We start from the raw sequence: 15,895 nt of genomic DNA on the forward strand, positions 1-15,895 counted from the left end.
AAGAGCCTTTCCTTTCCTTTCTTGTTTTTATTTTCAGCCACAGGTGTTTCCAAAGAAGCTACTTAGTGAGTTGGTAAAGGAGGAGGCAGCTGTTACCTGAGTGTGTTGTGAGTAGGTGGAAGATGTCAAATATCTCCTATAATTTCCTTTTGAAATGTTGGGTTTCTATCCTTGTAGACAGGAGGTAAAAGTGTGTATTTTCATTTCTCAAGGTGCACATACCCCTTCTGAGATGGTATCTGAGTTATTAATTGGAGAGGGGGAAAGGGGTCAGGGAGAAAGGAACTGGACACCCTCTATCAAATGTATCTCTGATGGAACAACATCAGCTCCTGTTGTGGATTCCTTTCTTTACAGTTCTGTCCTGTCCCTACCAGGTTTTTCTAACTGATTCCCAAAGGACTCAGGTGTGTTATTTCTCAGTAGGTTGACACTGTGTATCAGACGAGAGTAGCTGACATGCCTCCATACTGGATGATGAACAGTTTTAAGTGTCCCTTGAACTGATTATTTTTAATTTTTTGGCACTAAGCATTCCGGTTACAGATCTTTAAAAATATATTTAAATGTCTCCTTGGCTGATTTTTTAAATGTAAGAAATGATCAAATACATAATTCCCATGGGTGAATTGCAAATGTTGTTGTGAGGTAAAATTTTGATGGATTAGCTATCAAATCAGTCTAGCTCAGGGGCCAAAAGTCCATGGGTCAGAACCCTCAGAAGAGTCACAGCCTTACCTGCTCAGTCACAGGCCGCTGTAAAGGTGCCCCTTTTTGTTTTGTTTTTTTGGAACATCCTGCACATATAGAGGAGCAATGGTGTCACAAGTATTGGTTTGGAGACAAGTTGGATGTAAGTTCACAATCATGAAAAATGCAGCTGACTGTACTTATTGTTGCCCAATTCATGTTGCATTTCCCAGTGTGCATGCAAAATCAAGGCTATTCTCATGCACAGAGATAAAATATTTTATAAACTGCCCCATAAGCATGGATGAGGGAAAGGGGAAAAGTTTCTAGCCCCACCCCCCCTTGATTTAGGGCTAGTCTCCACGTTACAAAGACTTTTTGTTTCATTAGAAAATAACATGAAGACATAGTGTCAGACAAATGAGGCAAGTTTTTTGCATCTCAGATGAATCAGCTGCTTCTGCTCATGACCGTTGCACCCTAAGGAGAAGCAGTTTCAGTTTATCCTCCTGTGCTGATTTCATATCCCCAGATTACCCTATGGAGCCTCTGTAATCTCTGTTATGAAAATTGTGAATAAATAAAATGATTATGCAACAAAGCCAGCAGTTTCAAGATCTAAAAACTGTGTACCATAGTCCCAAGTAGAGAAAAGCCACAATACAGCTGGAAGGCACAGACCTCTCACTGTGTGTGAGATGAAGTCCTCATGTTGTCCTCCAACAAAACGCAATGACTTTATAACATGTAGATTGGCCCATAACTGTGTGTTCGTAGTTGGAGAAGGGAGCACATTCTTGTAGCTTCTTGTCTCAGATGTTGCTTGTTTCAAAGCTAATTTGAGGTAATGTGCATCTTACATAGGCCATCCCTGCTGACACCATCTGAGAATAGGTGTGTGCAGTGTAGCATATTACTACCTGGAAGAAGAGATGTTAATTTGAAGAGTGGTACATTTACTTCAGTTGTGTTTAGGACAATACATCTTATAAACAAAGAAGAAACAAAATGCCTCTTATAGTGAGATGAGATGTTGCACAAGCAACCATGGGTTTAATACAGAGACTGTCCAAATAATATCACTCATATTTGATGGAAAGCCTATTTGCCATAGCAATCATTCAAGTTTACATCCCAACTAAGATACTGAAGAGAAAGGAACTGAATACATTCATTCAGACAGAAACCCTAACACCTTTGTAGGGCAAGAGGTCCACCTAGAATGTCTGGGTTCTTGGATCACTAGAGGTTCCAGAAGAATGACCCATTCTTTTCCATTCCACATTGGATCATCCTGGCAAACTTAATCTCTTTTGGACAGAGAACAATCAAGATTGGACCATATCATCTCTTTTTCACAGAACTTCAGTGCTATTACCAGTGCTGTACTGCCCAGGGGGCCATATGGGGTCAAATGTCCCCAGGCGGAGACCATTTAGTCACATTGGTGGTGGATCGTGAAGGACTCGGTGACCCTTGGCCTTGGCATGGGTAGGAACTTCTGATGCCCCTCCATGGTCCTAGAGAGTGGGCTCGGGGACAGCGAGGGATGGCGGAACAGGTTAGGGCCAGGTCCACTTTCTCCAAGGGCAATGCCTCACCCCATACTTGATGCTCCAATAGGTGTGACCAGAAAATATTAGTCCCTGGCAACCAGCACGTCATGAATTCCTGAGTGTACCATTTGCAGATTTCATTCAACACCATTCCTCTTGGATTCACGAAAGGCTGTTTTGTGGCTACCTCTTATCACTTTTTAATTTCAGTGTCTAAGTCTCAAGTTGGCTTAGTGTTGTCCTTGAAGATGGTAGAAAGATTGAGTAGTAAGTAACGTTTCCATTATAGCTACTGCTGAATCCTCCTTGTAGCTGAACCATATATCAGAACTTTAAGGTATATGAGAGACTCTGGAAGAGAAACTGGCACGGTAAAGCTTGATATTGTCAGATCTTGGAAGCTAAACAGGGTCAGTTTATGAAAGGGAGACCCAGAGAGACTGCAGAGGAAAAATAACTGCAAGCCTTTCTTCTCACTTGTCTTGGAAACCCTTTTGGGGTCATCATAAATCGTCTGTGATATGATGCCATTTTACACATACATCAGAACCTCTAGTAGCAGCTACATATCTGCTTTCCATCACATATTGTTTGCTGTATGTAGCATTTCTGGAATTTGGTAGGTGGTATTGGGATCCAGAATTGTGCACATTAGTAAAGGGGCTTCAAGTGTGTCACCCTCTTTTGGGGTAAACAGAGATGTCTGTAATGATCTCCTGAGGGCAGAGGATGGCACCACATACATTGCTAAAGATAGCCCAAAGCATAGGAGGTGTTGCTTAGAAGCAGTGATATTCTGAACATTTCTATTTTTAAAAAATCAGAAGAGTTTCAAAACCGGAACAGGGAACTCTCCTAAGCTCTTGTATTTCCCAGATCTTTACAGTTTTGAATAGTTTGATATTTCTATTGATGAATAAATAAACAAGTAACTTAAATGTTCATGCTTTTAAAAAGAGGCCCTTGATTCAGAGACTCATTTAACCCCATATGAGCCTTTGATACAGGATTGATTAGAAGTCTCATAGGCAGATTGAGGCTACCATTCAAAGCTCTGCAGAGCTCCAATGCACACACAAAGCTCTGCACTGACAGAATCCCTTATCTCATTTTCAAAGAATTCTTTAAAGAAAGTGGGAGCTACTTCTGTTTTCAGCTGGCCTTGCAAGTGTGTCAGATTTTGTGTATATACTGTTTCAGGATCAGGATCAATCTAATACACTGTTTAGACTGAGAAACAGTGTATTCAAATGCCAGTTAATGGTACCTAAAGTCTGAATTTCCAAAGGAGGGATAATTACAGAAAACTATTTTAACAACTGGTTAGGATAAAATATTTTGGTTTGTTTTATTTTTTGGCCATGAAATGGATAAGGGGTTCCTTTTTCCTTCTTCTGCTGTAGCTTTTTTCTGTTCCTCAAATTCTTTATTAACTCACTCTATTTTATATAATTAATACTAGCTATTAAGTGGCAGCATTGAAAGAAAAATGGCCTAATTTCTTCTTAAAAAAAAAGAAAAATTATTACCAGTGCACAAGAGAAAATGATTATGAGACATGGGAGAGAGGAGTCTTGGTGAAGATAAATAGACAGGCAAGTGGAGTATTGACTCAATCTTTGTCTAGTGCAGAGTAATTTGGTACCTAAAGTGAGTTAGATAGTAATAAATTAAATTTAGATTTCTGCACATCAGTTAAAGAACTCCCAAGGCTGAATTCTACTTGAGAGGAAGAGGAGATAATAAATGGTGGAAGTGCTATAATGAAGATCTTATGCAATAATCCATAACTGAAGTGCTGCCCTGAATGAGCAAAGGGGGCATCCCTATTTTACTTAATAATAGTATTTCTTTTCCCTAATCAAAAATCTTGGAACAAGTCAGCTTAGTTAGAATGAAAATTACAAAGGCTGTAAAGTCACCCACCACAGCAGCTTTTCAGTCATCTGCATCAATGCAAGCCCATCTATTCCAGAGCACTTTTCTTTAACCCATACTGGTATCTTCAGGGGCAGGCTGTAAACACATAAAAAACGTAAGAAAAGCCATGCTGGATCAGACCAAGACCCATAATGTCCAGCTGTCTGTTTGCATAGTGGCCAACCAGGTGCCTCTAGAAAGCCCCAAAACAGAACGACTTCAGCAACATTATCCTGCCTGTGTTTCATAATGCCTAATATAATAGGCAGGGGCGTACCTAGGCAAACTGGCGCCCGGGGACAAAACCTGAGTTTGGCGCCCCCCCCAGCCCGGCATATGGGCGGCCACCCTCCCCCACCATGACCAAACAATGATTTTTTCTACCAGCTCACAAAACACCTCCCACTCCCAGCAAAACGTACATGGCTCTCTCCCCACCAACTCTTTTCCTAATTTCCTAATCACAACAACCCCACGAGGTAGGTTGTTAGCCTGAGAAACAACTCCAAGCCAGTGCAAGTGGGTATTAAGCATGTAAATCTCTCACAAATCACCCCCAACAAAACATTTACCAAACAAATGTCAGCATCATCTCTCACAAAACACCTCCAGTGGAATCCACCCCCAAATACCACCATCACTTTCCAATGGTGGTGTTTTAAAATAGGCTGGAGCTCAGATTCTTCTTTTTAAATCTACCTTAAAGGGGAGAATCTGGGGTCCCCTGACCAAACTGGAAATTAGAGAAGTGATGCTGTTTCGAGTGGATTCTCCCCCATCCCTAAGAAACAGCATCACTTTTGAGGGTTGGAGATTCAGATGGAAACAAATAGCAGATTTGGCTGGAATCTGGGCAAATCATGGGCACATCACAGAACAAAAATTGTCCCTATTATGTCCTGCCCAAATAGCATGAACAAATCACGAAGATGTCTACAAAGGTATTTTTGGTTTTGGGGTGGAGTATTTTTTTTGGTGTTTTTTTAAAATGCCTGCAGGGAGAAAGCATTTTAAAAGCTAAGCGGCACCTTCCATGATTTCAGGGCATCATCCAGAGACTGCCCTGAGCTGAGTACCACCACCCTGAGTTTGGCGATGTTTTGGTTCAGGGGGGGAGCAAAAGTTATGGACCCCCCCAAAGGGGTGCCCCCCCATCCCCATTGTTTTTCAATGGGGAGCTAACCTGAGATAGGGGGCTACCCATTTTTGAGAGGGGACCATAACTTTAGATCCCCCTGAACCCTAACTTCTCCAAACTTAGGGTGAAACATCATAGAATAGTTAACAGATGATACCCTGAAATTTTGGTGTCATTAGCTTTAAAAATACATCCCTTCCAGGCACCCCAAGAAATTTGCCCAAGATTCTTTGTTTTGCAGTGACTTTGCTCCATTGTAGCTAATGAGGAATTTCTGAGGCAGGCTGCACATTTTTGAAGATGGAGGCGCCAGACTTTCAAGGTGGCTCCAAGATGCCTTGAGTAATAGCATCCAAGCTTGGTGAGCTTTGCTTCTGGTGTGTGTGTGTGTGGGTGGGGGGGGGGGTTTGAGAGAGTTCTAAGAGAACTCAGCCCACAGGCTTTCATGTGCAGGAGCAGGGAAACAAAATAAGCCTTTTGGGGGTGCATAAAAATTGAACCCCCAGAAGCAAAGGTCTCCAAACCTGGATGCTATTATCAGGAGGCCCTCCTGGAGCCACCCTGAAAGTCTGGTGCCTCTATCTTCAAAAATGTGCAGCTTGCCTACACACTCAGAAATTCCCCATTGGCTACAATGGAGCAAAGTCACTGCAAAACGAAGAATCTTGGGCAAATTTCTTGGGGTGCCTGGAAGGGGTGCATTTTTAAAGCTAGTGACACCAAAAATTTCAAGAGGTATCATCTGTTCACTATTCTTATGATTCCACCCAAGATTTGAGGTGAAGTTATGTTCAGGGGGACCAAAGTTATGGTCCCTCAAATGGGTAGCCCTCATCTCAGGTTAGCTGCCACCGAAAACAATGGGGATGGGGCACCCCCTTTGGGGGTCCATAACTGGCTCCCCCCTAGACCAAACATCACCAAATTTGGGTGGGGTATCATCTAGAACCAGTCTCTGGATGGTACCCTGAAATTTTTTGGTGCCACTAGCATACAAAAATGCGCCCCCCTACGGGCAGACGGGCAGACGATGAAAAAACTACTTAAAAAATTTAAAAAAAAACACACTGGCGACCACTGAAATGTTGGCCCCGTGACCTAAATGGGGGGGGGCGCCCGGGGACATAGGGTACCCCCTTTCCCTAGGCAGGAATGCCACTGATAATAGGCATATTCCTCTGATACTGGAGAGAGTAGGTATGCACTATTTTGCCTAGTAGCCAAGGATAGCACTATGGGGTGCTGTGTGGTTTCCGGGCTGTATGGCCGTGTTCTAGCAGCATTCTCTCCTGGTGTTTCAGTGTACCATTTGCAGATTTCATTCAACACCATTCCTCTTGGATTCACGAAAGGCTGTTTTGTGGCTACCTCTTATCACTTTTTAATTTCAAGTTCTGGTGGGTTTTCCGGGCTGTGTGGCCGTGGTCTGGTGGATTTTGTTCCTAATGTTTCGCCTGGATCTGTGGCTGGCATCTCACTTAGACACAGTGTGAAACAGACTTTTCAGACTTTTCTCTATGATACACCGCTTGAATCCGGCCGTGAAAGCCTTCAACAATACATTGTTTTAGCTGTTGATCATTTAGCTGCTGATATGGAAAGATTCTAATCGGCATATACTTTGAAAACAGGAAAAGTAACATTTGGACTTGTCATTGTCCTGTTTTACTTGTGCTTTTGTTTCTACTGCTATTTTGCTTGCAAGCTTTTAAAAGTACATATTTGTTCAAAAGTAAGCCCCAGATAAGTGTGCAGGACTAATTTTTACTAAAAATGATTATTTTACTTTTTAACAAACAACCTTTTAAGTGATATTTGAATCTTTCACATAATATATCAAGTGGAAACACTCCTGTTGCTATAAATCTAACATTATAAAATTGAGTACCTTTAAGCTCCTTTTATTCCAGTGGGTGGGAGTTAAGCACATGCTTAACTATACTGCTAAAAGAAATGGAATTGGAAAGTGCTTAACTTCAGCCGAATCATGGCTATAGTTAGAGAAAAAAAATATTTTGACAGTCAGTTTGACAAAGGATGGGTTCTGAAGGTTGTCTTCCACCCTTGTAAATCTCTGGACCCTAAGTGGTTTCACAATGTATCTGATGCTGCTTCTCCTCATCTTTTACTACACTTATAAATCATTTTTTACAAGATGTCTTTAAAACATCAGCAGTATTGATTGCACAATATAATATTGACTCTTCTCAACAACTTGCACACTCGTTACATGTATCCTTCAGCTTATAAATAGCCTGATAGGTGGGTTTGGCCTTAAGAATTAATGGTTTTAGGAAATGCCTTCTGATACTTTATATCTCAAACATTCAGTTGTGCAAAAAGCAAGAATGTTTTTCCTGTTTCACAGTACCATGGGAAGCTATAAGCAATGATAAGCGGAGTAAAAATGACTTTGTGAGCAGCCCATATTTATTCCGCCTGCCAAGTGGACTCCATCTACAAGTCAAAGGGTGATTTTTCCAATAGCCAGCAACTTTCAACTTTCACTGAGTTTTGAGAATAAATCACAGTCTCTCTGACTTCTGCAGAATCACTGGTAATAAGGCTATGCAATCAAAACTGGACTAACATTGAAGCTATCAATTAGGATCATACATCAGATCCACTTTCCCCCCCTGTTAGTGCTCTGGTTCCACATTATTATAAAAAAATAATAGTTATGGTAAGTAATGTCTTTGAAATGCTGGTGTGTGTACATGTGCATAGAGAAGGTATGTGACTTGTATAGAGGAACATCACTCTTCACCGTAGGGTGCCTGGATGTACCATAGGGTGCACCGTAGGGTGCCTCTACAGATCAAGGTTTGTTTGTTTGTTTGTTTATTGGATTTATATTCCCCCCAATCCCTGAAGGGCTCTGGGCGGGTTACAGCTGTTCTCTGTGTTGCCTGGGAATGCAGCTGTAATGTACCCTCCTTTTCCCATCCACTTTCCAATATCACCCAGGCTGAGAAACCACACACTTGACCGGGCTTGTTAGATTTTTCCCACCCTTTTGACTTTAGGGACTGAGCTGCTTCGAATATGGCAGCATTTGATGATAAGAAACACTTTCCCTCAGCCCTGTTATACTTCCCAGAAGATGAAGGAAGCCCATTACTTAAAAACCTTTCTTGGCAAACCCTTTATAATGCACAAATAATAATAATACTGAGGCAGAGATAACTTAAACAGAATAGAAGATTTATTTAACAGAGAGAGGAGATGGGAATGGGAGATGAATAATTAGGAGAAAGGAACTGATAAGGCGAGAGAAAAATATATATTTACAAAAGAGTGTGGGCACAGAGTTCAGTATTACACTGTTGGCACAGGCTCATTTTCTCAGTTTCAGCAAACTTAGATGGTAATGTTTCCTGATGACAATTCCTTATACTTCATATGGTACTCTGGCTAATGGATGTACAGCTTGGGTTCTATCAGTCCTGGTACATTAACTGCAGTACCCCCACTCAACCCTCACAGATAAAACCCCAAAATAAACATAAAACACACTCTTTATAGGAAAATAAAGCAAAACCCTGTACAGCAGATTGTACAAGATTCTTCTTCCCTCTTCCTGGAAGATATATTTCTTGCTGGTTATATATATCCTCATCTTGGACCCTTAATAACCTAACTACCAGTACACTCCCATAGGAGGGGAAAAGATTCACCATTTTGTGTGCTCCTTTCATGAATAAGTCAATTTTGACACCCTGATTTAAAAGTGAAGAGGGCAGACAGATGAATAATGCCTTGATTTGTCTATTTCTGGTCTTAGCCTGAGAATTTATGGTATTTTTGAAATGAACAGTCACAAACTACTAGTTTTGTATGTGTACTAATAGCCCAACTCACAGACTGAGGCAGCCAGGGATGGCGCTGCTGCCACGCCACCCCACTGCCTCCAGAGGGCTTTCTGGCAGTGCAGGGAGGTGGAATATTTTTTTAAAAAAACCTGCCACCAGAAAGCTGCCCATAAGGCTAAATGGACTTACACCACCTGAAATGGGGTCATAGGTCCAACCCTCACAGATAAAACCCCAAAATAAACATAAAACATAAAAAATTAGCTGTGGGTCACACAGCTAATGTTGACTCCATTCCTAGCCCACGCCCACGCCAGTGTTTAATCCAATGCCAGCACACTCTGTAGTGGCCCTGACTGCTGGGTATCACCACCACAGAACTGAGGAGTGGCCAACCACCTGAGCCTTTGTCCCCTCTGCCAGCGGGGATGCACCTTGCACTGAAAGAGGGAGCAAACATGTTGGCGCAGCCCCATGCTGGCTCCACAACTACATTCAGCCCCCACAATAGGATTGCACAGTTTGGGTTGGTAGCTTTTTGAAGGCACTGATCAGGCAAGCAGTGGTCAGAGACCAGTCCAGGGGAAACCTACTGGGAGAGGGACCAGTAGGTTTAAGGGATGGAGCTTAGTGGTGTGAAAAGGAAGCTCATGTGGCCATGGATAGAACTGAAAGGTCAACAGGCAAAGGGATTAAGGAGCATAACCAATAGAACATCCTAATTTATCAAAGATGTACAGCTCTCTCTCTCTCTCTCTCTCTCTCTCTCTCTCTCTCTCTCTCTGGTCTTTTCTGCATATTGCATTTGCCTCATATTTTAGGTTTTGTTGATCCAATCATTACTTTGCCTGTCATCATGTTATTTCTGCCTGAAGGTTGACTTCGGGAGTTCTATGTAAAAATGGCAAAGCTGGTACAATCCACCCTGAAAATGATGGGAAGGGGAAAGAAACATTAGCTTAGCATCCAATCATTCATTCACTCCAGTGCTCTATTGATAATCTAACTTGGAAAATGTTTAAAAATACAAGGGGGAAAATGGAGGGAGGGGAGGGGGAAATGGCCACCAGGAGGAAGAAGATTCTTTGTGAAATTGACCAAGCTGCTGTGACCCACCCAGTCTCTTTGTTTCTCTGCCTGACTATTAACTTCAGAAGCTCTATGTAAAATTGGTAAAGTTGTTTGGATTCATCCAGTCTCTTTGTTTTTCTGTTTGAATGTTAACTTCGGGAGCACTACGTAAAATTGACGACGCTACTGTGATCCACCCAAACTATTTGCTTCTCAACATTAACGTTGGGAGCACAATGTGGATAAAGCTGCTCTTATTCACTCAGTCTTTTTGCTCATTTGCCTGAATATTAACTTTAGAAGCTCTGTGTAAAATTGATAAACTGCTCTGAACCAGGAGGAGGAGGAGAAAGGGAGAGAAGAAAATGGGTGAAGGGGAAGTTGGGCAATTGCATATGGGCTTGGAAAAGGGCCAGGTGTTTGGCAGGGCATGGAAATAAATACCAAAATCATTATGATTGCATGCTTAGAGTAAGCTATCTCAGAAACGAATCGGGTAAAACACTGCGGTGAAAGCATTCAAGGAAACAGTGGAGAAAAAGTTAGCTAGAAATGTTTCCAGAACCAAACAGGGGAAAAATGTGCCAAAATCCACAGGAAAAAAAAGATTTACTGGTAGGATACATAATAAATGATGTGTAGAAAATCCCTCTCTCATGAGGTAATCAGGATAGAAAGACAAGCAGAAATTGTAGTTATGGTGTTTAGAGAACCTTCTTTTGAAGCACAGTAAACCCTGGGTTGAAAACTAAAGTCAAAGTTGGCTGTGAACCTACTGCTGTGATGAATTTACAGGTGCAACACAGCAAATTGCTTTGTCTTAAAGGTCACAGTTGAAAGACCTGACTGTGTGAAAAATATCTCATCTGGCAAATTTTTGTCAGAAAACCAGTCATCTGGCCTAAGTGTATCTCATTGAAAGAAATGAAAGTTACAAAAACCAGTGTTGTGTGGCATTCCATTCAATTCAGTGAGATTTGTCTGATAAAAGTTTAATTGATCATGCTTTGATAAACATTCAACATGGTTTGGGTAGCATGGCTTACTAGATTCTTTTTAAAAAGTCTGCAAACATGTAACTAACAGAGATCCTGCTTTTATTTTATATATTCATATATTCAGAATGACTTTGACTCAGTTGCTTTGCTAAAGGTGCTTAAAAAGGGGTGGGAACAAATTTCTTGCGAGCAGGCCATTTAGAGCTTTCCTGTGTCTCCTTTACAGTCGACAGGCAAAGTAATAGTAGACATTAGCGGGCTATTTTGAACCAGTCCCATCAGCAAAGCTGATGCATGGGACATTGGACATTCATTTTCTGGAGCCATCATGCCCTCCTCCCCTTCCTATTATTATAGAAAATGTGCTGTCAGATGTGAATAAAATCAATTATGAGGTAAAATTGCCTGTTTCAAAAGCTTCATTTTGTGCCATTAGCAAGCAAAAGGGACTTTGATACAGAGTTAACAATAAAAAAGATCAATTATTGGATAAGATCACAATTTTTTGGAGCATCAGAATGATTGTACACATTTTGCATTTCTCTGTACTACATGCAGGTGGAGATCAAAGAGGATGTGCTTCTGTAATGATGTGATTTTATCAAGGACTCATTGTATTTGCTTCCATAGAACAGGGACAAAGCAATTGTGTGCAACAGAACGAAAGGACAGGTTGACTCTTCAGTGGAGGAGAGAGTGGTGAGTAGCTGTAAAAAGCAGCTGCTCCAGACTAAGAATATGTGGCTATGGATTAAATTGTTACTTGAATTGGTGGTCTGCCTTCTAATTTGGGGAATCAGAGGCTAGAAGGCTGCTTAGCAAGAGATGGGCAACAACAGGAGTCTTCACTAGTATATAACAGGGTCCTTCTTTAAGAGATTAATCCCCAAAATAATGAGGAAAACTATGACTAAAGAAAAGGGGATTTTATTGAAAAGAATGAGATATTACAAATGAACAAAAATGTTGCAATCATACAGGGCCTAAGGAACCAAAGAAGGGAGTGCGGGTTACAGAGATGGAATTGGTTTGAGTGTTACATTTCCTGTCCAGAAGGCCAAGGAGCAGAGAGCAATTCTAACCAGCCTGTATTGACTTGAAAAGAAGGACAGTGTTGGGTACATGGATAGAATAAGTCACATGAAGATGCAGTTTACCTTTTAACATATAGGGTGAAATGCATCTTTTGAATAGTGGTCTCCTGTCTTAACAAAATGGCACATTAAGCAACTGGGTGTGAATTCAGTTTGTTAGGAAATGGTTTCAAGGTGAGGCAAATTATTGATGATCTTCTGTATTGAGGGAGATTTGTCTGTCCCCTTCTGTTGCTTTATTCCATCAGATGGTGAAGATGTTTTTTTTAATTTCATTTGGCACTTTCTCAATGATCACTCGTTCCTACCCAAAATTTTAATTACTATGCTTATGTTTCTTATGTATTTTAACTCTGTACTTTGATTGTTTTAATGATGTGTAGGTTAAAGAGGGTGATGTTTCATGGTTTTAAAATGTGATTTTATCATGCATGTTTTCATCTATTAACCACCTTGGTGGCCCTTGTAAGGGCAGAAAGATGGGATACAAATTTTGGAAATGCATAAATAAATATTCCAAGAAAGCAAGTGTATGTTGCTGGTTACTCACATCTAAATGTGCAGCAAGACAGAAGCGACAACCTTTTGAGGTGGCAAAGTGGACCATACCATTTCAGACTTCAGATCAGTTTTTTATGTTACTCATTCTTAACACCTCCTTGCAAGTTTTTTAAAAAAACTAGTACAAAGTAAAATGATAAGTCTAGCAAAAAAAGAGGAAAGATCTGACCCAGCCTGTTTCCAGCTTTGCTAGTTAAACTCCTAATGTTATTGTGTTTTCAATGCAGAGGCCTGCTAAAAATGCTATCTCCTACTTGCAGTCTGACATGATAGGGCACTTTGCTAAGACAGGATTCCGCTGCCTCATTCTGCTGCATGTGAAGATACAGCCTCTCGGATGGATATGTCAATAATGTCCTGTTATCGTTGTTCTGATGATCATCCATGTTTGTGCATCAGCAGGGCTCTGATATTGATTGGGATGATCTCTGGGATCAGTTTGAAGAAAGAAAATACCTGAGTGCCCGGAAATGGAAGGGTGGAGAGGATCCATATCGGCTGTATGCCTTTAACCAGAGGGAAAGCGAGAGGATTCCCAGTGATCGCGCCATTCGTGACACCAGACACCACAGGTTCCGTATTCTTCCTTACTGTTTTTTGTTGGTTGAATGTCACGGAATGCACAACAATTATGTGAAAATGACCTGACTTTGCCTTAATCAGGGTAGTGTGATTCAAATACTCCAGATTTTACTCCAATATTCCAGCCTCCAGGGATTCATTTAAATTTTTACACACTAATGTGAGCAAAATCAATGCTTTCCTTCATGTTATAGATCCTAAACTGTGGTGAGGAGGGGAATAAGAAAAAAACTGTTCTTCACTTTCTGTTTCATTAGTGTTGCTTATACTGATGCAGATGTTCCACAGACACAGTGTTAGCCTGTGTTAATTCATACAACAGCATAATGAAGTAGGCCATTCATATTCATATCCTAAAAATGTGGCTGACTGAGTCAGGCAGTGTCCTTCAATCTAACTTAATGCTCGGGGTGTGGGAACCTTTCTCTTCTCATTTCTCGTCCCTGTTTGCTGTGCTTATGTTTTCCCACTTTGCTTCTCAGACATTGCCTTATCAACTCATTAGACACCTGCTGTTGTAGCTCTGCAGTAGTGTGGAATGTAGATTGTTTTGATCTCAGGGCCAGGGGAGGGGCTTCTTCATCTCTGGACCATGGAACTGAAGGGGTGCCATCCCCCCCCATGGGAACTGGTAATCAGTGGTGGGGTAATGTGACATGGGGAGTGACGTGGGGTATAATGGAGGCCACATTACTGGTTATGCTTAGTTCTGGCAAAAGAAGTCTAAATGCTTATTCCTGATGCTGTTTCATAATAAAGAAATCAACTGAATAAAGAGTCTTGTTATTGAACAGTCCATGGGCACGAAAGCCACCCAGGTTAAAAATGGGTTTGAACCTAAGCATCCATGTCTAAATATAAGACCCTACTCATGTTGCTAATCACTGGGTCAATCTACAGTGCATTATAGAATATGTAGGTAATGCATTGAATTCTTTCTTTGGGTTTGCTGAGGCTGAGGCTGATTACTTCAATCAATCAATCAAGCCTTTATTGGCGTAATAGCAGTAAAGAAAATACAGCAGGAGAAGGACTGATGAAAACTATAGATACACAAAGCAGAGAATAAAATATTAAGTAAAGAGTTGCTGCTGGCTTTTGATAATTTCCAAAAAATCTGCCATCATCACACAAAAGGAAAGATCTGGATTATCCAGCACGTAAAGTAACCTAAATAAGTCATGGAGCTGAGTTAAAAATAAAGGAGTAAGACTCACATACTTGCATCTGATATCCTTGAATCTAGAACAGTACAATAATCGGTGGGCCAAAGATTCGACTAAGCCAGCATTACACGGGCACAATTTATTTGACTTTTCTTGATTGCTAAATCTACCATGTAACAAGGTGATGGATCAAGGAACTGCAGTCTGAGAGGTAATGAATCCTCAACCAGAATCTAAAGGCCCTCAGCCAAGTGACTGATTCCAAAGAGCTTTGACCTAGCTCAAGGCAAAGGACTGTTAAAGACAAATGATTTGGAAATTCTGTTATCTTATGGAAATATTTGGGTTGAAGAGAGTTCAAGGAGTGATTAGCAGCTTGAATCCAAATTGAGACTCCATAGAGCAATTTCAAGGCGACTTTAGCATTTAAAAACTTAAGGGCCAGGGGAATAAAAGAATGGCCGCAGCTGTAAAAGAAGCATATTAGTGCAGAAATACAATTAGATGTGGCTAAGAGTGCAGCCTTCGTAGGGTCTATCCACGAGAAGTTATAAGAAAATAAGAGGCCAAGAACCTTATAGCACTTAACCTGGTCATTTTGGATACTGTTCATTGCCCAGTTAAACTTCTTTAAGCACCTAGAGAAGACCAGAACCTTGGTTTTTTCATAATTAATTGCCAGTCTATTGGATTCACAGTAGTCCACGCAGCACTTTGTTAAATGTCTAAGGCCCAGTCTGGAATGGGAAAGTAAAACAGCATCATCTGCATAGAGCAGAATTGATATACGAGATGTACCCAATTTTGAAGCATTGTTCACTACTGAAAGAGCAGAGGGGAGAACACTCAAAAAGAGATTGAAAAGATTAGGGACCAGGATGCAGCCCTTTTTGACCCCTTTGGAAATGGAGAAACTGTCTGACAAAAGGCATTCTTGGGAATACTTAATCTGGCAACTGGTATTAGTATGCAGTTGCCTTATTAAGAAGAGAAGTCTGGCATCAATGTCAAGGACAACCAGTTTTACAGAGTCAAAAAATCAATCAGGGCAGCATAAAGTTTATTATTTGCATTAAGAGTGTATTTACTGGCTAAATGTGATAGCACCAAGGCATGGTCCAAGGGCGATTTCCCAAGATAGTTTGGTTGCTGGAAAGCAGAAGGACGTATAGCTCTTAAAACAAATATGGTAATTAGCCCACGTTTCCTGAAGAAGAATCACACCAGCCTCTCTAAGATATTTACAAATGTAAGGGTTCCCAGACTTATTCCCCCTTCCTGAAATATTCCATGATAAAATAGAAAGG

At 41.0% G+C, this 15,895-nt stretch overlaps 1 protein-coding gene across 1 annotated transcript in view; it reads left to right on the top strand.

The window, feature by feature from the left end:
• GALNT14 (polypeptide N-acetylgalactosaminyltransferase 14) overlaps positions 1-15,895 on the top strand; it is a 271,648-nt gene that overhangs the window by 108,289 nt on the left and 147,464 nt on the right. The window contains exon 2 of the mRNA XM_048504950.1: positions 13,240-13,412. Within this exon, the coding sequence (XP_048360907.1) occupies positions 13,240-13,412 (173 nt within the window). The remainder of the gene's footprint in view (positions 1-13,239; positions 13,413-15,895) is intronic.

This window comes from Sphaerodactylus townsendi, linkage group LG01 (assembly GCF_021028975.2).
Source record: "Sphaerodactylus townsendi isolate TG3544 linkage group LG01, MPM_Stown_v2.3, whole genome shotgun sequence".
Taxonomy (NCBI): domain Eukaryota; kingdom Metazoa; phylum Chordata; class Lepidosauria; order Squamata; family Sphaerodactylidae; genus Sphaerodactylus; species Sphaerodactylus townsendi.